A 26,675-nucleotide genomic window follows, 5' to 3' on the forward strand; every position below is an offset into this window, starting at 1 on the left:
CGGGGCGCGGAGGGCTTAGCCGAGTGGGCCGATGCGAGCCGGGGGACGGTGGTTTCCGCCGCGGTTTCCAGTCAGAGCGGAAAGTCACCGCCGATCCGCATCGATCCGGCCAAGGCTTGCCGTCGCCCCGGGTCCGCGGCTCTGCGCGGCGGTTCCTCAGGCTCCGGCTCAGCCTCCTCACCCGCCCGTTTACCGCTGCCTTCGCCCGCTTGGCGCCGGCAGCAGGCCTGCGCGATCACCGCTCGGAAAGTACGCTGCTCGCCCTTTTCCTCTAGAAACAACGGGATTTGGAGCTTGCAACTATAGTCTTTGGGTCAGTCCCATAAAACAGACTTCGTGTGTAAGCTTGCAGTACGAGAGCAGTTATTTGAGCCAGTATGTGTTCTACAGTGCTCTCTGACAAGTGAGGAAAGACAACCCAAAACGAAAGTTCTCTTTACTAACTTTAAGTTCTGCTTTTTTTCTGTTGGATTAGCGGCGTATTGGATTTACGTGTGCTTCAAATACGTTGCCTCTAGACACGTGTATTGTGGAACCGAGATGCGGTTTGAGTTTAACAGGGAATAGCAGAAATAAACTGTGCTAAGTGAATGAGATAAAAGTGTAAGGGAAGAATTCTGCAACCAGTATTTTTCATGAGGTAGGAAAGTGCGCACACGTATTACAGCTGGTATATCCAAACTGAACAAGTTAGCTTTCCCAAGTCATTTTAATATTATTTAGTTGTACTTGGAGAACTAAACTGAGAAGAAAATTGTATATTAAGCTCTGCTAAACTTTGTATGCAGATTTTCTAATCTTACTACAGCTATGCTGTAAAATATTTTTTTATAAAGTCTTTTGTATTAGAATTTTATGTTTCCCTGATTCTGTAGATTTTGCAAACTCAGGATTTTTTCAGGGTACTTAACACATTTGTATTATGTTAAAACCAGGGAATACAGACCTGCTTAAAAACATAAACAGAAAATAGCAAATGATGTTTCTACATAGCACAAACTTGTAGAAAATACTCCAATTGCTGACTCCTTGTTTTTACGCTGAGTTTTTGTTTCGGAAGGTATTTTCTTATGGTGTGGTGTTGTATAAGAAACATACATACTTGCCCTGAGAAGTGCAAGTTTCTGTGAAGAAAAAAAATTGGGTATTAAGGTCTCTTTATTCTTCTGGCTGAGACCAGTTTTGTATATTTGCCCTTCGGTTCCATGAATTTGCCAAGACTTGTGGTAAAATCCTGTGAAGCTTGGAATATTTATGCTGACTCCCGGAGCTCCTATCCAATCTGAATTAATGACTGAATAAATAATACTGATTCTCCCCCTTTTTTTTTTTTTTTTTTTCATTGCAAGTTTTTCTGGTGTAATATGACTTGTATTACATCTGGCATCTGGTTTGTTTCTCCAACTTGTGATGGCTGGACTCTGTGTGGGGAAAACTGATTTTAGAACTAGTCATTAAACTTCCTTAGGTTTAACTCTTTCTAGCAAGCCCCCCACCCTCCACTGTAGTAGTGTTTCTAGCTGTTTTAACATTTCTTGAGCAAATTACAGGTCTGTTTCTGTGGACAGAGGATGCCAGTGCTTTTAAAAACAAAATATGTTGCATCCTGTTATGGAGTAATACAAAATTTGCATTTCATGGGAACTTGGTTGTGAATGCCTGCCAGATACATTTATTCAACATGCATGTGGTTGCTCCCAAAGCTTGTAAGCCATATAAGCTAGAGGAGAAGACAAGTTCCAGTGTGCGGTATCTAAATAAAAAAAAACCTGATTGTCTAATAGAGGAAGGGATTTTTAAACAAATACATAGAGCGTTGATGCTTGACGGTTGCTGCTCCACATTGTGATTTAGGTTCTTTACAGGTTGGCACTGTGCTTAAGTAATGTCATGCACCAGGTGCTAAAAAATGGAGCTTTCTTATGTATATTAGATTTCTACTGAAGTCCTTTTTGGCTGGGAATATATAGACTATTTAGAAAGTTTGAGAAGACAAAGAAGACAGTGGAAATATAGAGAAGACCAAAGAATGCTTAGTTGTAAAGAGAACTTTAAAGCTCTTTGGGACATAATGATCACATGTAGCAACATCCTCTAAAAACAAAAGGAGAATTCAAAGTAAAATATTGTTAATTCTGTATCGTACAACGTGTCTGCTGAGATGGCATGAATACACAGATATAAAAGGATAGTTCAGTTCATTGGAGGCTGCTCGTCAATAGCACTTTAGCTGTGTTTTCAGTTTCTAGGTAAGGTAAATCTGTGTATCTTAGTGGAGTTGTGGAAAAGATACACTCAGAGGCAAAAAATTAGTAAAACTGAACATTCAGAGTATGTGAGCAGTATGCTCCTTAAAAAAAATAGCGTGTAAATGAGTATATGTGGATAGCTTCCAAATGCAGGTTATTGAAAGGTTTGTATTAATGCCTGGGGAGAAGCAGGCTGTGATTTCATATGGATATCTGTGAGTCTAGAATTGTTCCTTCATACTGGGTCATGTTTAACTACAGCTATATGGGTTGAACTGTTAAAGCACCAACAATAATCTTGTGGCTGTTAACAGTGGCCATAAAATCATTAACTAGTTCACTTACCTTTGGGGGGGATTTATGCTGCCAGTTAGTGTAAAGGAGCTAGCAGTATACTACTGTTAGTTCTGTCTATCTGAGTCTCTTATTACTGTGGGAGATAATGTGCAAGTCTGAGGTAAACTGTGAGTATAATAAATATCTGTGTTTTTTCCCCTTTGTTCCTGCTACACCTAATTGCACTTATGTTAGTTTGGTGGTGTTAGCCAAGTGTGGGAAGATTTAAATGGCAACAGCTTGGCCAAGAATGAGACACACGTTTTCTGAGTGAAAATAACACTAGGTGTACTAAGGTTAGTTTAAAAATGTTAGTTATTAATAACCTTGATTAATTAATAAGCTTGAAAGTCTTACAATAGGATGTGTAGAACACTAACCTTAATCAGGTTACCAGCTATAAATAAATTGCTTTTTTGTCTTTTAAAGGAAATTCGACACAAATCCAGTGACTACCCTCACAGAGTTGCAAAATATCCAGAAAACAGAAATCGAAACAGATACAGAGATGTTAGTCCATGTAAGTATCTTTTCTGTAATTAATGCAGTAAACTTTCTAGACTTTTTACTTGCCCAGTTTACTTTTAAACACTAAAAGTAACTAATTAATTTACTTTTAAACACTAAAAGTTACTAAAAGTAACTAATAAATCATGGTCATTGTAGAGTTTGTATTTGTTTATTTCTGTAGGTGTGTGTCCTATGATAAACTTGTTTTTCTTAATTCATACACAAATGTGTATAACAGAAGGGAGAAAAGTCTGCTCGTTAAAGTAATTGTGCTGAATGGTGAATGAGAGATGATTGCAAATCATAGTTATTAGTATATAGGTGAACGTTTGTGAGCTGCAAAGTAATATTTTAAAGATATTTTTCTCATAAGGAAATTATTTGTTTAATATTGCTTTACCTGTCATTAAAATTAAAAAAAAATTGAACATCTGCTGAGCACAGAAATTAAGTTAATAACCCTTGACTAACACAAACAGTTTCCTTTTGGGCTAAGCGATTCTGCACATCTATGCGATACTGTGTGGATAAATGTCACTCGATTTCTACTGTTGCTTTAAAAAACCCTTGAGTTTTCGTTATTTCTGTCTGTTTGGAAGAATGTATTCATGTAGTTCTTCTTTAATTTTCTCACTGCAAGTAGATGTGGTATGGAGTGCTTTGTATTTTACTAACAGCTGTAAAACGGTCTTTGTGACATACCAGTCTTACATCTCAGGTGAAGAGAGGTTTTCTTTACCAGCTTCTTTGCTACTGAGATGTTGTGGACTTTTTTTCAGCAGTATTTACTTTAGAAACTGTAATCCAAAATCATCATAAAAATACATGTGAGCAAAAGATTACCAATACGTAGTTATAGCTGGTGAAAGCTATCATAAGTCACTTTCAAAAGGACTAAGAAAAAAATTTAGTAGAGCCTTAATTTCTCTACAAAGTATTGAAGTTGGAACAGGTTAAATGTTTGTGTGTTTGTTAGTACGAAGTTTCCCAGAGCACCAAAGGCTCATAAAAAGCCTTCTTGTTACTGGATCTACAATGTTTGAAGGGTTGCTGGTGTATTGGGGCTTTTTGTTCGAGAGCCTAATCTGAATACCTACTGTAAGATTTGGAGAAGTGCTGAACTCCTTGTTTCCAGCTGAAAGTTGTGGTAACAGCATGTGCATAGAACTTCTCAAAATGACACGGAAAGGGTCTCGGATTGAGTCATGCTGGTCAGATGCAGTGCTGTGTGCTGCTCCTTAGACTGCTGCCAGAATGCTAACTTGCACAGCGTATTCTCACCAAATGGATCCAGTCTGGCTTAATGCTGAATCTCGGTACTGCACTCTGATGAAACTGAATTTAAGAGTTCAGTGCACAGCCTCTTTGCTGTGTCTGCATGGCATTCCCCACCACGGTCAGCTTGAGAAATGTACAGCTCTGAAGAAGACACCCCAAATTAGTCAGGGCTTACTAACTTCCCCTGTATGCTCAGCAATGGGGGACAGGCCTCTGCTGGACCTTTGTTGATCTATGCAGAGGTACTTATGTGTCCCAGGTTTGCTGTCCTGTTGCAGCACAGCATTAGGACCTTACCAGTGGTAAAGTATATCATGTTTTATTCACTTCCTGTTTCATACATAAGTTGGGATGGGGGTGGTAAGAAAAGAAGGCAGGAAATTGGATTTGAACCCATGAGACCCAAGTTCTATTCCTGAGTCCAATATCCTATACAACTTCTATGGCAGAAGCTGTATTCATGCATTTACCATTTCTCCTGCCCATGGATTTCATTTCTTAGGCACTACTGCAGAGAGAATGGCAGCTTACCTTCAATGTATTTGTGGTTTTTCTTTCTTTCTAAAAAGAGTGTTTCTAAAATAAATAAATAAAAAGACATTGTGTTATTTAAGTAGCATCTAATAATGCCTGCAATAATATCTTAGAGGTGTGAGTTGTATTCATCTCCTGTAGTTTCTTGGACCTCAAAATTTTCCTTAATCATGGCATGCCTTTTACAATAGTGAAGAGCACCAAACACCTCGGCCTTCCTCATGGCAAAGCTTGATTCTAAAATGCTCGTTTAGCCAGGAGGAAATTAATTATGTGATTGTATTAATCCCTGGACCCTGTGCAAAAGCAGAGAGACAGTTAGATAAAATCTAGTCTTGAAGTAGGAGCTGGGCTCAGGAAAGGGTTAGGGTATTACATGCTAGTTGACATGAAGTATAACGTGATGACTGAACTAAGATGGTGAACTTTGTGAGGCATGTCTCAGTTTTTAGCATTTACGAAAGAAAGAAGGTTTGAATTGGGCCACCAAGATGGCCTGCAGAACTGGGCACTAAGGAGCAAGGCTGGATAAAGTGAACAGAGCAAAACATTGCATTTGAACTAATTCCTGCTGAATTTTACATTTGTGTGTTTTCAAATATAACTCATTGTTTCTGTAAGGATGGTGAGGGCTGGGAGAAGAAAGAGACCTAGAAGGGAATATGGGGTAAACAACATTCCAAGATAGCAGTACCTAAATTTCAAAGCAGCTGGGGTAAAAGCTGTGTAGTTTGGTTACTGTGGTGAACAAACCTAACTGTGGTGCATGTATGCAAGGAACTGGCATTGCAGAAAGGCAGGACAACTCAGTCTTACACAATCTTAACATCTCGGTCCTTCACTTTGCAAGTGTTAACTGCTCTTTAACAGTGTTTAAATGAAAAAAGGGTAATAATACTAATATTCACTGATAGTCAAAGGCCTTCAGAACTAGCAGTTAGGCTTTTAAGATCTAGCTACTTAAACATATTGTAAGACATAATTCGATGAAAATGTTTTATTTCTCTATAGCAGTGAGAAAATGGTTTGTTAATCTAGATAGCGGCCAAGCCTGTCTAAAATCTGAGGTGGTGTGTCTGCAAGAGGAAATGCAAAGATTATTCTGTCTTAAGGAAAAGATGTCAATTACAAGTCCAGGAAAAAGTGCTTTGGGTTGGTTGGCCCCATTTCAACCGTAATAGGCAGGACAGGTACACTGAAACCAATTTGTGTCTGTTACATACATTTTTAGGTAAAAGTTGATTTTCTGTTAGCTGGGAAAGGCTAATCATCTTTGCCCATTACAGCGGAGTTTCACATTGTCTCCAGTTTCATAAATATTTTTGTTAGTGTCCAGTTTTGTTGGCTAAAGAGCTATGGTGTATATAAGTTTGGTTGGGTAAAAGCCCTCAAGAGTTACTGCCTAGCCAAAAAACCCAGCAGTCTAGCAGTTTGGTATTAGTCTAGAATAGGGAGAGGAATATTTTGGCTATGTAGTGCTCTTGAAACAGGAAGTTAATCTGAAATAGGTTTGGTTTGACAGCCAGTCATTTCCTGACAGATGAAACCATTTCTCAGAAAACATTGTTAAGCGAGGCAAATAACTTGTGGGGTTATTATTCTTTATTGATAACTTTAATGAAATGGCTAAGATTTCTGTTACTGCTTTCTTTCTAATTCTTATCCTTAGTTGATATCAGAGGAGTCTAGTGTCTCAGATCGACTGTAAACACCTTTAGAGATCTACTTGCTGTGTTCCCAGATTTAGAAGGCAAGAAGGAAATCCCCTCGGCAAAACTGGCAGGGTTTTGTTTTTTGCTTTTGCTTTTGGAGGGTAGATGGGGGTTTACGCAGTTTTATCTTGAGCCTTCCTTTGTAATGTGATGTGTAGCCCAATATTTTAGGTCATCTGAACATTTTTTGCCTGACAGATCATGTTGCTGTTGGAGGATCTTGAGAGGTGGTGATTTCTCTTGTTTTGTTCCTGTGGCCGTTAGTAGACTTTATGTTGGACCTTTCAACCATTGGCTTACAGTTGTCATAGTGTATATACCAGGGAGAGAGGAACGTGAAGAGTATTGTGCTTTACAGGGAACAGAGTTGGAGCTGATGTGGGTGGTATTGCACATAGTGCTGATTAATTACCATTGCAAAAATGTTCCCTTTCTGTCCTGTGTTTAGAGTGTATGTGCTAAGAACAGGGAGATGTTCTGTCCAAAATAAGCCTACTGCAGTTCTTGTTGTCCGTATTAGAAGCTGACACTGATGAATTTTATGACATTATCTAATGATTCTCTGAAACATCTTGTTACCAGAAACATGGTATAAATAAACTCAACATGCTTTTGGAGGTACTACTTTGTTTGGGGTTGGGGAAGAGGGGAATTTTATAGCACATACTGATGTAAACTTTACTGTATCTTAAGTTTTTTTTTCACAGTCCTGCTTAAAAAGGTAAGGATCCTGTGAGGTAGTTATGCATATATTTCAGTATGAACACATTTCAGTTACGAGCGAGGCCGTGATTGATATGGTATTCATTGCGTACAACCAGTGACAGGGTGGGGAAAAGTCACTTCGCCTTTCTTTTGCCTTAGGCTACCTCTGAAACTTGAGACTGTAGGTCTAGTGACAGAGTATTGTAATTTGAATAATTTAATGAAGGGGATTTGCTGGTAGGTGGGGAAGGGGTCAGACTGGGTCATTGGGATGGCTTATGGCTACATGTTTTGTTATGACTTTCTTTAATCCCCTAAGTAGCATTTCACCCTCCTTTGTTGTTAATAGCTGTATATTTGGGGAGCCAGAGAGATCTCTTGGATAAAAGAGAATTTTTAAGTTACACAGTGGTTTCACTTCTAGAAACACAGTTGTTTTCAAATAAAAACCTTACATTAACCAACTGCAAGGACTGTGTGATGTAAAATGCCAAATGTTTCTTATCTCGGTTTTAACTGGATGTGTATTTTTCTTTTTAGCAAGGAGTGGGCAAATTGATGTGTAATGTGAAGTCTTGGCCTTATTTGAGACACCAGGAGTGTTGTCAGTGGTATCAGTTGGACAGGGTTTCACTTGAAGTGGGTGATGAGAACTTGCTTATCTCAGACAGGGTTGTTCTGGGAGTACTTTTCTTAGTGCAGGAGCCAGAATGAGAAGCATTTTTAAGGTTTCCACTTCCTTTTCAGGCTGCATAGTTTGTTGAAATAGGGGAATTAGCACTTCAGAAAATGAGTACTATATTTTAGCTGTTGTGGGCATGGCAACAGTTAAGACAAATCTTTAAGATAAGATTTAAGATAGGTTTATCGTTCATATAAATCTAAAGTACTTTGTAACTGGAAATGATTTACATACGGGAAATATGTTACAGCTAACTCGCTGTCAAAAGTTGGCTTGCTTCATTTAATTCAGAAGAGCAAGCCAGGGCTTGAACAAGGTTTCTGGGTCATTGTGTCCTTTAGAAACCTTCTCCCTTGAAAGAAGGGAAATCAATATATTCTCGTGGTTTTCTTTGTCCTGTGGCGTGTTTGCCAGTGTATTTGTAGGATTGCCTCTGTTTTAGTTAGGGAGGAGGAGGGAGGCTGACTGTGCATAGAATTAGTTGTGAAAGGGGCTTTTAAAAAACCTTTCAGAATTTTATTTGTCATGTTTACAAAGCAGAATTTATAAGGAAAAAATAAGGCTGAAAATGTGTGTAAGGATTACGGTAGAAAACCTCATTAGGGCCTTGGCAATTATCTCCTACTGGCAGCAATACTGCAGCTGCTGCTGGGTGATTAAACTGTTAACAGTGCTTGCTTACGTCATCTTTCCGAGAACACTAGTACCGGTATGTGTGATTTACTATAACAAGATCTTAAGTTTTTCCTGTTGGCAAATGACATGTAATATTTACAAAGGTCTTGATTTCTCTCCAGTAGAAACATTTCAGATAAAGTGGTACATGAAAGGAAAAAGTAACACTTTCCTATCCAGACAAATAATACAAGGAGCTATGTTTTACTTTAAAATGCACGTGTCTTAATTTTACTGTGACTTGGCTTTGATAATGTTTTTTTCATCATACAGATGTATCATAAATTGTTTTAAGACTCCTGAAAGTCAAGATGGTGTTGCCTTACAGCTGGAATGCTAATGAAAACAGACTAAACCAATAACTTTCTCATACTTTTATATTAAAAATAGGTTTTCCAGCATATTTCTGTTCTCTGTACGTTTGTGTGTGAGTGCATATAAAAGCTAGTAGCTAAAGGAGATAGGATAACAACCCCAAATCTCAGTCCTTTTAAAAAAAAAAAAAGGTAATTTACTGCCAAATTCTCTCCTTGAATCCAGCAAGATCCTCTTTGACAGTTGCCAATAGCAGATAGATGAGGGAGAGTATAAAAGCAGATCAAGACCTGGTAAATGTACTTTTCCCAGGTTTCCAAACATATGGAAAGTATTTATAAAATCATATGAGCAGCCCATAGGAAAAGAGTCTAATTCAGTAACTATTTTTTGATTCCCATCAGCTTTTTTCCTATCTGGGGTCATATTTGTGGATTTCTTGGATAAGCCTTATGCTGTATAGACTGGCTGTGATATGGGGACTTAAACCTGCGTTCAGCTATCATAGCTGTCCTGAATGTGTGATTCTTGGTAGTTACTCATGTTAAAACTCATGGATTTTGTGCATTTCCCAAGATGTTTGTCAAAAGGAAGTTAGCCTTTTGGTGTAGGGATGGTAGAGGAAAAAGGGGGCTGACATTTTAACAGCAGCTGTGCCATCAGTCTGTACCCTGAATGAGTTTTGTGGGTTAGACCAGGTGAACGTAGGTTAAAAACTGGCATTGGACTGAAATTCACTCTCAGCTCTGTTAGTTTCTTTATGGAATTTTTTTCCATCTCTTGTGAAATGTGTTGAAGTCTCTTAAACTCATTTTAGTTTGCTATTTTTTTATTTACTCTTCTCATAAGCAGTCTGTCCAGTCAGTTGGATCTCATTTCCTGGAATGCAGCTGTGTACAAATCTTAAACTAAAAATGCTGTTTATTTAATACAGTTCTAATAAATGGCTGAAGGATTACTTACTGTGAACAAGTCTGATTACCTAACTGTCTCCTAGAGGGTGATAAATCAGATACTAAAAGGTTCTAGCAACAGCCACAGCGACTTTTTATTTTGCAGTGTTTTAGTATGACAGTCTGATAATCTTTCTCATATCAATGTTAGAATTTTAAATTTAGTCCTTTGGTTGCCTCTGCCATAAATAGGGGAATCTTCTGTCTTGCCTGTGTAATAGTGAGAGACTGAAGCTGTGTGATTAGATTAGGTTTCATTTAATTTAAATAGGTACATTTTTGCATGTGCCCTTTCTTTTGTATTTTTAATTTGTATAGTATTAATAAATTACAGGGAAAATTAAATTGATCAAAGCTTGGTTTGAATTGTTGCAAGTAGAAGTTTTTTTTTATTATGTTTTTTTTAAGCTGTGTGAGTTTAACTTGTTGATTCTCCCTCAACCTATGAAACTTCAGTTCACCAAAAACCTTGGAATTCTGAACTTAAAGGATACCATGCAGTGGAGTGATCTGGTATGATAGGAGAGAGTGCTGCCTGGTGTGGGTTATGCTGCTGTTTGTTGTGTTAAGGAAATACAAGTGTTGAGGGATGACTGTGAGCATCTTTCAGCATGTGTGGGAGGGTTGTTTTGTTTGATTGGGTTTTTTAAAGAAACTGGGTATTCCAGTTTTCTGAGCAGCTTCTATTAGTAGCTGCCTGAAATTACTCTGATGGAATGCTGAGGGGAGAATGAGACAGGCAGTTATCAAAGGTACATGAGAAATTAGTTTCACGTATATTTGTAGTTTGCCTTTTGGTTAGTACTGCAGAATTTATTTCTAATTGCTTGTCAGACCTAAACTTGCCTGTTAAACAGTATTCATCAAGATCAGTGCATCATTAATTCTTAATTTTCTTTGAATTTTAGATGATCATAGTCGTGTAAAACTGCAGAACACCGAGAATGACTATATCAATGCCAGCCTAGTGGTCACAGAAGAAGCCCAGAGATACTATATTTTAACACAGGTAAGTAGTACCAATTACTAGGTTGTGATAGGGATTGAGAATCTGGGGGAGGGGGATTTGTATAGTTGTAATTTGTATTTGGATGGTTCCTTGTCTCTGTGAATTATATATATCTCATACTAACTGCCTGTTTGATCTAGTTGTGAACACATTATTTTGTATTTTAAGAAAAAGCTAAAGGGAATACTTAAGTATGAATAATTTAATGCATAAAAAGCTTTTCACATATGTGTTGCTCTTTTCTTCAGTTCTTTTGGAAATAGGTTACAACCATAACTTTATCCCTTATTTCATCTTGTACCTTCTGAGCATGCCTGCAATAGCTTTTCTTTTAACAGCACAATAGTATTGATGCCCAAACAGAAACATCCCTTCCCTGAGTTCTTACTGTTTTGTTGTTTGTTTATGGTTTGTTCTTTTTTTTTTTTTTTCTTTTTTCCAAAAACCAAACAACTTTTAAGTACTGGAATGATCTGTGCAGTGTGGTTACTTTCTTGTCTGTCATTTCTATCATTCTATTAATAATTTGTTTAAACTTCTCAGAGGAAGACTTTCCTGTTTCACACAGTGAAATACTGTGTTCAAACACTGCTTTGCCTGTATGTTCTCACACCCATTTTTTTTTTTTACTACACAGGGTCCACTACCTAATACATGTTGTCATTTTTGGCTAATGGTATGGCAACAACAGACAAAAGCAGTTGTCATGCTGAACAGAACTGTTGAAAAAGAATCGGTAAGTAATATTAGGCCTAAAGTGGTAGAGTAAGCCACATAATTTTAATACAGTTGAACAATGTTTGATTGTTATGTTAAAAGAATCAACAGACTTTCTCACTGGTGTACAATGTAACATGTGTTTAATGTAACATTAAAGTGATGAAGCTAAGACACAAAATTCAGTTTGGGGAAAACGGCATGTAATAAATGTATATCCAGAAAGGTGAAAGTAACATCCTGAGAAAGGAGGACGTACAGCTAGAAATAAGATGGAGTAGAAGCAGTGTAAGATGCTCTAGAACAAAATGGAAGATGGGAAAACAAGTTTGCATTAAAGTATCTTCAGATTATTTCTTCTAAATCTAACAGAGTAGTATATTTGTTATATAGTGATCTTAACTGTAACAATGAAGACAAGCTGCTGCCCAGCAGCTGGCAAACTGATCTAGTTATTTTTGATTTGTTACAGCTGGTGTTATACATGCAGAATACATTAATCTTTTGTTACGATGTAGTTTTTCTGCTAATGTGCCTAAAACCACTGCGAATTTTAGTTATAAATGCATATCATTGAAATTTATGGTTTTTCTTCAGAGTAGATTTGTTAGTGAAAAAGATCTGAGTAGTCCATTAAAAAGTCACTTACTTTCTCATGCAGAAATTTTCCTACAGAACGTTTGAGTGCAGGGCAAGAGGAGTAAAGGACAAGAGACAGTTTTGCATAGCTTTGTTAGTGCATCCTTTTGTTTCACTAGAATCTTCCAGTATTCAGCAAGCCTTGGGAAAACTGATGTGTTACATCAGTTATGTAAATGTGCAGGTGTGCACATCAGAAATGGAGGAGGGAAATGTTGTTGAAGTAGCTGAGTAAAGATCTCTGTTCACTGTAGAGAACTAGAGGGGGCAGAGGGAGAATGGTTAAGGTATATCTTAAAACATGCTATCCCTGTGATGAAAGAAAGCATAAACAGATAAAGCTGGAATGCATAATACCTATTGAAACAGTTGTAGTAACTTGGCTGTAAACGTTACGGACTTTGAGAATCCCTCAAATTGGGAGCAGGTACTTGAGTCTACTTTATTGAATAATGGGGTCTCAGAATGGGCTCATGCAAAGCCCAAGATATGAGGATACTTAACCAGATTTTTCTTTTTTTTTTCCTCTCCTTTTTTAAAAAAAATAAAATAGGTGAAGTGTGCACAATACTGGCCAACAAAAGAAGAGGAAGTTATGACATTCAGTGAAACAGGTTTCCGTGTGAGGCTAGTATCCGAAGACATCAAATCCTATTACACAGTACATCTACTGCAATTAGAAAATATCAACGTAAGCTTTTCTCAGTCTGTAGAGCTCATATTCCTGGGCTTAAGTATATAATGACAACTGTTCAGCATATTGTCACTACAGGTTTGATTGAGCTTTTACACTGAAAATTTTAATGCACTTTGCTTCTGATAATGTTGAAGATGTATGTGTGGCGTATAAGCAAGTGGGTTAGACCTGAATTAATCTATACATTAAAAGAGATAACAGCTTCAGCATTTTTAGATTTATATTTTCCATTTGGCAGTACCTTAACAAGATGAATTGTAATTGATGGTAGCGGTGATTGTAAGAGGAGCTGTAAGAAATACCCTAAAAGGAGGAACGTAGGAGTTGAAAATTCTAATTTCTTTTGAATATCAGAAATCAGACTCAGTAATTACTGGTTTTTTTAATGAAACTTTAGTTTTCCATATAAATCAGTCCAGCTATATAAGTTTTTGGGGGGAGGGCTGATTACCACCTGTAGATAGGTAACTTTATCTCCTCTTGCTTACCTCCCCTTTTGCTCCACAGGACCAACCATCCTTTTCTCTTAAAAATTAGAGCACTTTGACAATTTAATCAAGTTAAGCTCAAAAAAAATTGTTCCTGGCCTGAGCTTGGGTTGGAATTTGCTGCTTCTGTTTCAGAGCTGAAGACAGGATTGAAGAGCTTGTCTGTTTGTTCCAGCTATGTCTTGTAAGATATTCTCTCTCCCTATAAACCTTGCCTTATATTAATTGAAAGTGCTAGTATGGCAAGTTTTATTCAAGGTTGTCTTGTCAGTGGATTTGGGAAAGCAAAGCTTGAAGATGTTCCTTTGCATGTTGTTTTATACAACTAAAGATTGATATGTTTGGTCAAAATTATTTGAATTTATAGTAACTATTAATGGTACTTTGAGATAATGTTTGTTAATTTGAAACCTCTCTCACAAGATCAACGTGGTAATGCTTGGTATGTTGTTCCTCAGTCTATTCAATATAAGAAGAGCTTTATGAAAATCTGTCCCACTGACCTGAAGAATTTCTGTTTAGTTGTTTGTTTATTGACAGCAAAGGCAAAGAAAAGAGCAGTGTTTGCAAGTTAGAGCCTGAGAAAGTATAACTCTCCTTTTTGGAAAGCTGAGGCAAGTTTTCCTAACTACTGAAAAGGCTTTTTTGCAGCATTGTCTGGCTGATGTTGGCCCCTAATCTTAAACTTCCTATTTTCAAAGGATGCAATTTTCATGATATGTGTATGTTTGGACATAACGTTAGCTGGAAAATGCAGAAATCCCATGAGGAACAGCACATATACTATATTAGACTTTTGAGTTGGAGCTATTTAGCACTTAAATTTCTGGGTTTGCTTTGGACTGGTAATGTGAGCCCATCAGTGCTGTACAGTGTTTCTTGTATGTCATGTAAATCAGTTTCACAAATACTTAGCAAACTTACTGTATTGAATTTTTATTTTAATGGCATAGTGCTCCTGTAATGCTCCACAAATATTAACTCCAAAAAATATTTTTTTTATGTAAAATAGCTACAGGTAGAACATTCTTGGTTACTCAAACAGAACTACATAGTTCTAGAATAACACTGCAAATGTTAAGTGCAGCCTTCTGTACTGTATCCAGAATTTGCTAATTATACCAGAAAACTTTGGGAACTGAGTATTCACAGTAACTTGAAATGTGAGCTTAACTATGTTTATGCAAGTTATTCTGGAGGGATCTTTGGTGGAGGCAGAGTAGTAAGACATTTACCCACTTGACGCCTGGAATATAAGGTGACTCATGAACAAGATATACTCTGAATTCCGAGAATACTTAAGAGAATTTAGTATTTCCTTGAAAACAGAACTAGAATTGTCTTTATAATGCAAGCATTCTGAACTCAAGTAAATTTGTGTTACTGCAACAAATCTCTCTAATACATGAGCAAAATACATGCGTATGGAGAGTAAAGTGCTTGTTTAAGGTTGTTACCAGTGAAAGAACCTCTGAGTATTCAGTTGGTTTTGGTGGTGGTGGTGGTTTTCTTTTGTTTTGTTAAAGAGCAGTTAGAAGTACAGGTGGGGTTGGGAGGGGGGCAGGCAATGTTTGTTTTTTAGGATTAGATAAGACATTTGGTGGTTTGATTTGTTTATATCTGTTAAAGGCAGATGTTTGTTTTTGCTGTTGCCGCTAGTCTAGTCCAATAAAGCTTTGGAGAGGAGATCGTGTTTATTGGTATCTTTCCAAAATTTTTGAAAATATTTCTAATGTGCTTTTTCTTGTGGGTTATTATTGTGGAATTTCCTTATTTTTTGCCTGACCCAGTATGCATCTTAGAATGTAGTAATCTGAAGCTGCCTTTCCACCATGGTTCATTGCATATCTTCCATCATTTTGTTGGTGTCAATTGTCAGCTCTTCTGGAAGCTGGCTGCTGCTTTCTGCTGTAATTGCTCAGGTTCAGAACTCTCCTTGAGAAAAGACTGACTGTGAAGGCTTCCACAAACCCTTGCCTCTTGGAAAATAAGGGTAGAAGGAAAATACTGTGCTCATGTTAAAAATTTGTAATCATTTATGTGAGAACCTATTGCATGTCTGTGATTTGAAGCAAAGTCTCCCAGTATACTAGAGGAGTGATAGGTGTTTGAGAGCCTTTTGTTAAACCTGTAAAATAACCTTATTGGATGGGGTTGCTAAGTTTTGTGACCTTATTATGGGAGAATTGTTAGATATTGACAGCTGACTTCTGGAAGACTCCACCACCTTGTGTCGAGTATGTATTTTTATATTATTCTTTATTGCTGCTTTTAGCTTTCCTTGTCACAAGTATAAATACTGGTCTTTACAGAAAGAAAACTTTTGTTTTCTGATGTGGCAACCCAGATAGCCTGGAGAAAGATACAGTGTGACACATAACCAATGCTTATAAGCAAAACCTCACTGTTGATACTGGGGAATTCCAGGAAGCAATGGGAGGGCAAATGAGCTTTAGTACTTGAGGGAAACCAGGGATTGACTGGGTGAGGAAATGGAGCAGTGGAAAGGAATTGAAATTGCTGGAGGAACCTTGATGAATGTGTCTCAGGCTGAGTTCCTAGGAATAAGAATAAAGCAGCCAAAGGAGAGGCTTGCAAAGAAAATACTTGCTGGAAGAGAAAGGCCTAGTAGAAATGAACTAGACTTGATGTGACCCTGGTGGTATGATGCTTTAGAGTAAGGACCATTAATAAACCCCGAGTGGAATGTTGAGTCCTCTGCAAATAGCAAATATCTGGAAAAACCCATTAGCAAAATGGATTCTCGACTTAGTACGAAGCCTCTGTGTGGCCATTGCTGTCAGATTAAGGTGACACAAGACTGTTTAGTGGCCCTCACTATCTGATCCTGTGGATGAACCAGGAAGAGTCAGTGTAATTCAAGAAGATAAGATTTGCTTTGCTGCTGGTTTACAATGTCCAAAATGTTAAAGGTACTGAGAAGATCTTTTGTTTTTGGAGGCAAGCAGTCTAATGGCAGGCGATGTTCTGGGATCTAGTGATATCTCTGTATATGGATGTGTATATGTATGTAATTCCTATAGTGTTCTGAAGGGATTTCTGAGACATGGCATTCACTTGCTTTTAAACTTGTGGGATGTCTTTATATCACTTCTGTCAAACTGCAACAGGGATTAATTTTGGTCTTCAGGACCACAGGAATAAGACTGAGGTGTTAGGAAAGGTATTGGTGTCAGGAAAGGAGAACCCAGACTCACTTGAATGTCAAGTGTTTTGCAGATTCAGTGGGCATAGCTATTACCATGTTGACTTGCAGGATAGGCAGTAGTTATTAAAAAATCCCACAATGTTTGTGATGATTATTTGGAGCCATTATCCTCATTGCCATTTTTATGTAGATTTTGAAAATCATTTTGCCAAGCATTAGAATGAACAAATAGAAGAAGTTGTGGTAAAAGTTGATTTAAGATTTTTAATTTCAGTGCTTAGAATATTCCCTTTATGGCATGCCTTCTCATTTTTATATGATCAAATTAGTTGTTAATGCACGTAAGGCATGATCGTTAAATACAGGACCTCTATGGGGTTGTACGTGTATTTTACACCTTCATATGTTAGACCATTTCGGTAGCCCTTAAACTATGAAACGAAGGCTTTTATAAGGAGTGTGTGAAATTTGACAGACCAGCATTTTTCTGTCTTCACCTGTTTTAACTGACACTGAAGGCATCAATTTCCTTTGAGCATTTTGGTAGTATTTTATTCATGTTCATACTCTGGGGTGATGGAACAACCTAAAGTTTTTCTAAGACTTTTGTACGGTTTTGTTTTGAGTGATAGGATAGTCAATGTAAAAAGGGTATGACAAGGCTTGTTTTGATGAAAGTTTGTTTAATGACATTATATTATTTTTCTGCTGAAGTCCTTGTGTGGATGTCTGCTTGTAACCTGGAGCATGGCTTGTGGTTTGATCATCCTTTCATTATGCTGTTAGTGTTGCCAGCAGTCAGTGGAGGACTCTGCAGTGTGGTGGTAACTTTCTGAGTTTATCAGGTTTAGCTATGTTGGTTATTTACTGAAAGCTTATCCCTGTAGTTTGTGAAACTTTCACTAGAATGGTTTGACTCATTTTCTTGAAAAGTTTTTTGTTTAAATGTTGTCCCACGATCATTCAAGGATTTTTTGAATATTTTTTTTTCTTTTGGTAGCTAGTCTTAAGGAATAAATCTTGGAAGAATATGTTGTGGTTACCATAGAATAAGCTGATTTTCAGTTATAATGCAGAAATGTGATCCCTGTGTATCAAATATATAAAATTTTATGTTACTGCCTGAGCCTTGAAGTTCAGCTTTTTTTCTTTAGAAGAATATCTAGTTTTCTGATAACACTGTAGATAAAATTAGTTGTTCTTTAAAATTGAATTTCTGTCCACCAATAGTTGTGAATCTTTAGCAAGCCAAACCTTTTCTCATTACAGTCCTGTGTCACTTCACGTAAGTCATAGCTGTGGTGCATGGCTCAGTGCCGGGGGGGGGGTGTTCTTTAAGAAAGGGTAGTACAGATATTCACACAAAGGCAGTATTTCAGCTGCACAGCTTGACTGCCAAGCACCACTTGAAAGAGCCATTCTGTTTAAGAGAGAAAATGTGGGAGGTTTGAAATATACAAATGGGATTTGGCTGTACGATTAGAAACTGCAGGTTCAAAGAAGACCAGCCAGTTCTGGTGCACTAAAATGGCACTCGTGAAAAAAGATGAAGAGACTAGATATTTTTAAAATGAGGTGAAGTGATAGAAAATTGTGGGAAGGATAAAGCCTTCGTGCAGTATGAGGAGGAAGAAAAAAGTAATTCTGTGTGTTGGAGCTGGATGAGATGTACAACAGCACTATTTAATCTCTCCCTTAGAAATACCTATTTTCAGATTAGTGTATGAACAGGGTGATGCTTGGCCATGTGCTTGAAGTGCTACTGGGTTTCTTTAGGAGGAGGATGCTAGTGCTTGTTACAGTGTAGGATTTGGGAAAAAACCCAAACAAACCACAGATCACCTTTGTTTTCTATAGCTAAGGGCATTTTTGCCTTCTTGAGGTATAAGGGAGGCTTTTGTCTAGAATGCTATTTAAGAATCTGGGGGGAGGGAGTAGGGAGTATCAATTACTGCTTCCAGGTATCATCTAGATTCACAAGAAATAGCTTTAACCTTTGCTTTACCTAGTGTGTGCATTTAGCTCATCTCTCCAGTTTTCCTCTTAATTTTGTTCGTAAATTGATGAATTATTTTTCTTAGAGGAAATTGCTTAAGAGTGTTAAGTTCCACTCTTAATTTCCAGATTTCTCATTAAAAAAGTATCTCCTTCATGATTTTTTAACAAATGGGTCATTTCAGTTGATTAGTGAGTTAAGTCACTAGTTGAAAAACTGGGTGCAGAAGACCAATAAGATGATGTCAGTTGAAAATGCAAACTTTTTTTTAATTCTTTGCTTCAGACAAGTAAGAAAGGGAAATCCCAGTGTACTTATGCAATTTAGGCCTTGGTAGATTTCCCCCCCTCCCCCTTTGAAATCTTACTGTGTACTTATTTTCCCAATATGATGGATCAGACCCTGTTGTCCTTGTTGAGCCTTTAGCCAAAAGACAAAATATTCCTGGAAGATAACTGTGCATTTGAGAGTGACTTGAGTCATGTTATATCCACTGTTTTCTGTGAAAGTATTGACATTCTTGCAGTATCAGGTGTTGAAGGCAAAAGACAAAATGGGAGGGTACTTTTGTTACTGTGGTAACCATGAACTGGATTATTTTAGTTTCACAAAGGAGTTTTTTCAGTTGTCCCTCATAAGAAGTTGAAACAGACTGAGCAGATGAAGAACAATAGAATTTATTTGAATTTCATAGCTATATTTTACTGTTGCTGAAAAAGAAAAATAGCTTTTCTGATATACATCGATATTTAAAATACCTTCTTGTGTTCTGACTTTGTGGAGGTTTCTGTAGGTTTACAGTCTCTGTGGAAACTAAGATGAAATGGAGGGAGGATAAAAAAACCTGAACCTTTCTAAAATTCCTGAGCTTACATCAGTGATCAAGTTGTCTCAAAATCACTGTGCAAGGAGTAGCATTTAACAGCAGGTCTGAAGTGAGTTCCATAAAAATACAATCCAAATTTGTCATCAAAGCTTTTCAGATATATACATACTCTCTTGCTGTCATTTCAATACTTGCAGTTAGTTGGTCATGATAGGAGAGGAGCTGCATGGTTCTAAAAGAACTGCGTGGTTTTGGAATCCTTGTTTCTTACTTACAAAGAATGAATATGTCCAGCAGAAGTCTTACTAGACATCCTGCTGTATGGGTTCTTATAGGCCTTTTGCATAAATCTTCCTGCTCCTCTCACTAGTGTGGTTCGTATAATGGAGATGCTAATACCTCTTGATACTAAAATTTGCTCTAAGCAAGAGCGGAGAGTGTTTAAAATGCTGACGGGTTGTTTTTTTCAGTGGTATTAATGCTAGCAGTCTATTAGCTGCTGTCAGCCATTAAGCTGCATTAATGGTAGAAAAAGAAGAAAATTTGGGAGCAAGTAGTAAAGCAAACCAGATACAGTATTGGAAGTTTGAGCAGATTAAAAAAATAAATGTGTGTGGTAATAATTGCAAAGGGGAAAATTACCAACACGAACACAGATGAAAACCTGCTTCACGTTGCACTGTTGGTTGTCACCCAATTTGAACCAAGTTATTGGATTGTTTGTCTAAATGGGAGGTTTAAAGTAAGAAATAGCTATTGATTTAGATTGGGGAAATGTGTGCTAACTAAAGAAAAGTAGAATACTTTCTAGTTGTATTGTTTATTTGTTTTCACTTCTAGAGTGGTGAGTCCAGGATGATCTTCCATTTTCATTATACTACATGGCCAGACTTTGGAGTTCCTGAATCCCCAGCTTCATTCCTGAACTTCCTGTTTAAAGTCAGAGAGTCTGGTTCACTAAGTCCTGAACATGGACCTGCAGTCATTCACTGCAGTGCAGGGATAGGACGTTCCGGCACGTTTTCATTAGTAGACACTTGTCTTGTTCTGGTAAGTGTTTGGTTGTTTTCTCTGTCACCCCTTTCCTTTTCCTGATGCCCTGCCTCCCTTCCCAATACGGGCTTTTTGGTCAGAAAGCTTTAAAAGCATTTAAGTTAATGACATGCCAGTGAAAACTTTAAGACATCGTACTTTTTTTTTCTATCACGTACTTTGACAGTTTAAAAACACAGCTCTTGAAACACATTTACAAATCCATCTTGAAGTACATTACACATTTTCAAAGCTTCCTGGAAAGTAAATAGTAAGCATTCTTTTCCTTTTATATAAGATATGCTTAGAAGAGGTTGAGTTGTTGGTTTTTTTAAAATGTGAGCTTAAAGTTAGGCTTGTGAATATATATTGAGACAACTGAATATGTAAGTCTTTTCTCTAAACATGGCATATCTTGCAGGTCTGACAGGCCCCTTTTCTTAAGGTTGCAGAAAATTGGTATCTGAACTAGGATGAGAACTTGGGCATGTGCCTGGATCTCCTGCTGTGTGTAATGGAGGATGGTGCAGAATTTCCCTACCTGTGCAGCTCTCTGGGAGGTGGGGCTTGGTAGCCAGTTGCAGTGCCACATGAATGAGTAGATTTTTTTTCTGTACTCGGTGAACTGCATCATCTATAATTGCTCATGACTTGAGTGAACTTTAAATGTTAAATAGTATTTAAAATATCTTTAAATTTTTGTTGGATTTTAAAGTCCAGACACAGACTTTTTCTCTCTGGCTGTGCTTTGTATAGAAATACAGCACAGGGTTAGGTGAAATAGGATTTCATTTAAATTATAAGACACTCGTCTTCTGGTTTGGTTAGGTCCTCTCAACTTACTTTTCATATTTTCTTCAGTTTTTCTTTTTTTTCTGCATTTTGGAAAACATAGGTGTACATTTTGATGCAAGTATACTTTAATATTGGAAGAATCAAAATGAATGTTGCAAGAAATGCAGATACGTGGTTAAAAACACCCCATGAATGCAGTGTGGGGACAAGTGTGTGCATTGCTTGGATTAGGGGCTCTGCTTTAAATAAGGAAACTTCTGCCACATTCAGTCATTCCGAATTGCTCTTCCATTCAGGAGCAGTGGGAAATACTGCTTTACGGTTCTGATTCTCGCAGTCCTATTTCAAAGTACAAATACATGCCTGAATAAAATAAAGCATATCTAAGTTTCTTAATTTTAAGACTTGGTATTAGGGTACTGATTTATTTTGTTAATACATGATCATTGATTTGTTCATAATAAGCTTTCATTAGATGGTTTGCTTTTTTCCTGTAAAAACAATTTAGAAATCATTTGAGATATTAATTTCATATATAAGTAATAGAAACATAGTATGAAGAAATTAATTTTTAGATTTAATTTTATGACTAATTTTTATTTATAGTTATTTTTTCTATGTTGTCTTCCTTTCAATAGCAATGACACTTTTGATGTAACTTTCTTTACAGATGGAAAAAAAAGACCCATTTTCTGTAGATATTAAGAAGGTATTACTGGATATGAGAAAATACCGTATGGGACTTATTCAGACTCCTGATCAACTAAGATTTTCATATATGGCTGTAATAGAAGGAGCAAAATTTATAATGGGGGATTCAACTATACAGGTAAATGTTTAGCTCGTGTATTTAAACATAAACAGTAGACTGCTAACAGTATTTAAAAATGAGCTCCAAACTGTATTAAAACATGTAACTTTGTGGGATTTAAATAATTTGCTGTTTTCAGTAGATGCCTAGAAGGTGTTAGAGGGTACCTGATCAGCGCCTTCTATCAGCTAAACTTCTAATCCTATGTATTTGTCCCCTCTTAGATAAAATATAAAAATAACTTGACTGTACAAATGTTTAAAAAAAAAAAAGGTTAAATCTATATCTTTAATACTTAAAAGCAAAAGTAATGCCCAGTATCATTTTGAAAAGATAGTAAGGATCTTTTTATGATTTCTTGAACTTCGCTATGTATTTTCCTGACAGTCATGTGTTACAGTTAGTAGAATCTAGCCAAATATAATGAGTTTTGGGGCAAACAGATTACCAAATCTCACTATTAGTGCGGCTTTCAGATGTAAGAGTAGCTACAGCTATTTTGAATGGCTTGGGCTAGGTGGAAGGGAGGACTGGGAGGAGAGGCTGCGAAACAGACTTAATTCTGCTTTCATATGCTAGGGCTTTTTTATTTTGTTGATTTCTTAAAATCGTGAATGAAGCAGATAAGCTAAAACACATTTCCTCTTTTCTGTGGTTCTGGTAGTTGTCAGATTTTTCTCTTTGACAAATGTTTCTTGACTTGCTATGTAAATAAAGAAATAATTTTGCATAATTACTAATCAACACCTAGGTAGTGTGCTGCTAGTCTGACACCTGTGCCACATGCTTAGAAGACTGCATGATTCATCATAACATTAACAGCAATTTAGCCTCCTTATTTTCTGGAAGCTGTTTCTGGTGGTATGATGGTATTCTTTCTAATAATTTTTGTGCTTTGTTTTTTAAAAAGCTGTGCTCCAAACTGTGAGCAGCTCTGGTTCCCGCACTTACCCATCTAGATCACAGGATTTCTTGTTTCTGTATACAAGGAAGCATTGTCAACTCAGAATATTGCTTGTCAGGTTCAAGTGTGTTATTTCTTCATACTAAGAGAATGCCTATGAAGGCACACGTCTCAGTTGTTCTTTTTTTCTTTTTCTTGTTATGATTGTTCAGATGATCTTTCTTAAACCAGTGCTTTCTGCAGTGCAGGCAGCTGTCCTGGTGCTTTTCTCTTACGGCCTTAGGGTCATGTGCAGAAAATCAATTGGCAGTACTTAATAGGAGTATTTCTCCTTTCAAGGTCAGCTAGATCGTGTTTTTTTTCCCCGCGTATGGAACAGTTGTACTGTCCAGGGCGTGAGAGTACAGGTTTACTTCTCTCTGCTAGCAACTGGAGGTCATGAAGTCATTGAACGCTTCTCTAATATAACATTAACCAAACGTTCACCTCTGATGTCTCCACGGATCTCGGAAGTCAGTAAACTCTGCAGACAAACACAACGTATACTTGAAAACCTTCACTTGCTTACAGCTAGTGGCTGCAACTGCAGCGCCTGTGTGGGGGAGAGGAGTCTCTTCCCCTCGTTCAGCACCAGTAGGATTTCCACCCGTGACTGAAAGGAAGGATCAGGCACTCGCTGAGGTTGCCCTGAAGGCCTGCAGAGGTGTGTGGTTGGTGTGCCGCTGCATGGTGCTGTAGCTGAAACAATTACTTGCTTCCAATTATTTTACGGCACTGCACTATATAAAATGGCTGAGGTGGAACAAGATTGAAATATTCATTTCTGTAGAATTCCTTTGTAATAAAGATAAGTTAATATTGCTTCAACAACATAGTAGAATAACTTATCATCACTCTTTCAGAAAAATCTGTTGAAATGAGTGGTCTCTGGAAAACAAATTTGTGGCTTTGAAAGGACAAAGAAGGTTGAATTCCTTAGATCCGTAGATGTGCTTTGCAGACAGAGAACAAGAATGTTATAGTTTTGTACTGAAACTTGTAAATCCAAAAACTGTATCTGACATTCACCTGATGATGTCAACTGAACATCCTAACATGCCTTTCCGTTGTGTCCCTTCATTCCAAGAGGCAGTACAGGCCCTAAGTCTAGCTCCCCTGCACAGGCATTTTGGTTATAATTTAAGGACAATGGTAATCTTAAATCGCATTTCATCACTTCTTCATTTCTTCCAGCCATAATTTCACAAGATGCAGTATAGTACTTCAGTTCCCGAGATATGCTTTTGTCGTTCTTTTTGTAAAGTTGCAGGTACTGTCATAAAATGGCAAAGGTGATTTAGCAACACAACCCTCCGTGTCTGTCTGCTCCAAGCTGTACGTTATTTTACCAGTCCTGCCATTCACTTAGTCTTGTCATAGATGTTTAAACTTAAAATTACCAGCCATTTGATCTGTTGTTATTATATGTTTAAAATAGAATTCTTGGTAGGAAATTCCTTCTGTTTGACAAGAGTAGTAAAATTGTCTCTGGTTTCAGTTCTTCCTGTGTGGCTTATCACTCCAGATGAAATCAGTATTCATCCTTAGTCAGCAACTATGTCTTCCAAAAGGCCTTTTTCCATGACAATAAGAGGGAGCTGCTAAATGGATTTCCGTTTGTTAGTGGCTGTTTCTTTTTTGGGTTTTGTTTGTTTGTTTAAGACAAAACAAAGAAAACCCCTGACAGTGAAGTGTCTTGTGCATGAAGACTCCCTTTGTGAATTCCAGATCTATAGTGGAAGCTCCTCTGCAATGGAGGAGTTGGTTCATTGTTAAAGCTCGTTCTGCCAGCAGTTCATCTATAAGTAGCTGGGTTTTTTTGACATCACTTTCCAAGTTTGATATTTAGTTTAGACCGGCAGTCTTGAATTCATTCCACAGACGAGAATCTAACACTTACTTTGTGAAAGTCAATTTTCAGTTCATCTTCCTTATCATAGACATTTAAAAGTAGCTAATTTTTTTTCCCCCAAGGTATTCTGTATCTTTACAGGCTGGCTGATCTGTGTGAGGAAAGAACTGATTGGGTTTTTTTAGGGGCGGTTCTTTTCCTCCTTGTTACTTTTCTAGTTTCCTTCTACCTTTCTAGTCTAGAAATCCTTCAGACTATTGATCATTAGGACAGAGATCTAGCAAACCAGTTTTACTTCTGATCTTTTTTTTTTTTTTTTTTTTTTTTTTCCTTCCATCTAATTTCAGATTACTTCTCAAAACAAGGTGAATATCTGTTTTATGATAGCAGTAGATCTCTGGGCTAATGGACCACTAGATGAAATAGTAGGTCATGACTTTGGCATAAATAACCCTAGATTTTTTTCATTGGTGTTGCAAATTTTTCCAGTTCTCTCTTTTTAGGCAGTTCTTGCACGTAAGGTCCTACTGTGTTTTGGAGCCACGAAAGGTAACAGCACAGCGTAGGCCTGTAGAGAGTAGAGAGAGATGGAAAGTGCTGGACAGTGAAGGACTTCACAAGCCAAGTTCCTTCCTCATTGTGGAGCTACTGTGGACAATACAAACCCCAAAGTTAGTGGCCTCATACCTTCACAGTAGCATCATCCTGGAGAAATATAAAAAGGGATCATTGTTGGAAAGGACGCATCTTCACCTAACCTTATTTCTTCATCAAGCAATTTTTTTTTTTTTCCTAATAGTTCCTTTAATCTACTTCTTTGACTCTTTTGTTGGAAGACATCTTGGGCAAAGAGGGCCTTCAGTGTTAGGGGAGTGTTTGAAATATGTTCTCCTTGTTTGCAGAAACGGTGGAAGGAGCTTTCTAAGGAGGACCAAGCACCAAGTTCTGAGCAGTCTCCTCCGCACCCAAACAAAATAACCACAGAGAAGTACAATGGGAACAGCATAGGCCTGGAGAACAAAGATCAAATGGAGAAAATTAATACTGACCTATCCAATAAGGTTCAAGACATCACAGATGGAAACATTGAAAGGTAGGCAAGATTAAGAAACGATTTAGAAGGCAGATACACTCTCTTAAAAGGCTGAATGTATGCTTTTCTTATAAGAAACCTTCAATATCTTTCTTCAGTAGAGGAAAGGACAGGTGGTGTTTGACGGTCTTATTTAATTATTTCAAAAATACAACTTCAGTTATTCCTTGTGACTAAGTTTTATTGTTTAAAGGTCAAGAGAAGAAAAACAAATATCTCTAATTGAAGCAGCTAAACGTCATGCTTGAAAGCATTTTCCTACAGGCTGTCTGTGAACTCTATTGGGCAGTGTGAACTAGGTCCTAAAAGTGCCCAATGTAATTTGATAGTGATTTTTAAATAGAATGCGAACTTCTGTTTGGAAAAATATATGATACCTCAAAAATACAAAGTCTTTATCACCTACCACTTTCTGTATGGTGATTGAAATCGTGTCATTGAAGCCATGTGTTACCCTTTGCTCCTGTTAAATCTACCACTGTGAATAGATTTCTGCGCTATAGCTGCGTCATGTGAATTTGTCTTTCTCTGTCAAGTTTGTCTGCCTCATGAGTACTAATGCCTCAGGTGTGAGCTGCTGTGTTGGGAATTACCATCTGAACTGCTGCTCCTTGAGGCGCTGTGTCACTCTGGCCTGCCTCCCCCCTCCCCGCCCCCCC

General features: G+C 37.4%; 1 protein-coding gene across 4 annotated transcripts in view; it reads left to right on the forward strand.

Moving 5' to 3' along the window:
• The window catches only part of PTPN2 (protein tyrosine phosphatase, non-receptor type 2), a 33,348-nt gene that overhangs the window by 571 nt on the left and 6,102 nt on the right, over positions 1-26,675 (forward strand). For 3 of the 4 annotated variants that reach the window (XM_010583311.1, XM_010583313.1, XM_010583312.1), the window contains exons 2-8: positions 3,015-3,105; positions 10,858-10,958; positions 11,596-11,694; positions 12,868-13,005; positions 20,331-20,540; positions 21,988-22,146; positions 25,826-26,016. In XM_010583311.1, coding sequence (XP_010581613.1) covers positions 3,015-3,105; positions 10,858-10,958; positions 11,596-11,694; positions 12,868-13,005; positions 20,331-20,540; positions 21,988-22,146; positions 25,826-26,016 — 989 coding nt within the window. The remainder of the gene's footprint in view (positions 1-3,014; positions 3,106-10,857; positions 10,959-11,595; positions 11,695-12,867; positions 13,006-20,330; positions 20,541-21,987; positions 22,147-25,825; positions 26,017-26,675) is intronic. The other variant, XM_010583314.1, reaches the window with a different exon arrangement.

Source organism: Haliaeetus leucocephalus, unplaced genomic scaffold (genome assembly GCF_000737465.1).
Source record: "Haliaeetus leucocephalus isolate CR32 unplaced genomic scaffold, Haliaeetus_leucocephalus-4.0 Scaffold889, whole genome shotgun sequence".
Taxonomy (NCBI): domain Eukaryota; kingdom Metazoa; phylum Chordata; class Aves; order Accipitriformes; family Accipitridae; genus Haliaeetus; species Haliaeetus leucocephalus.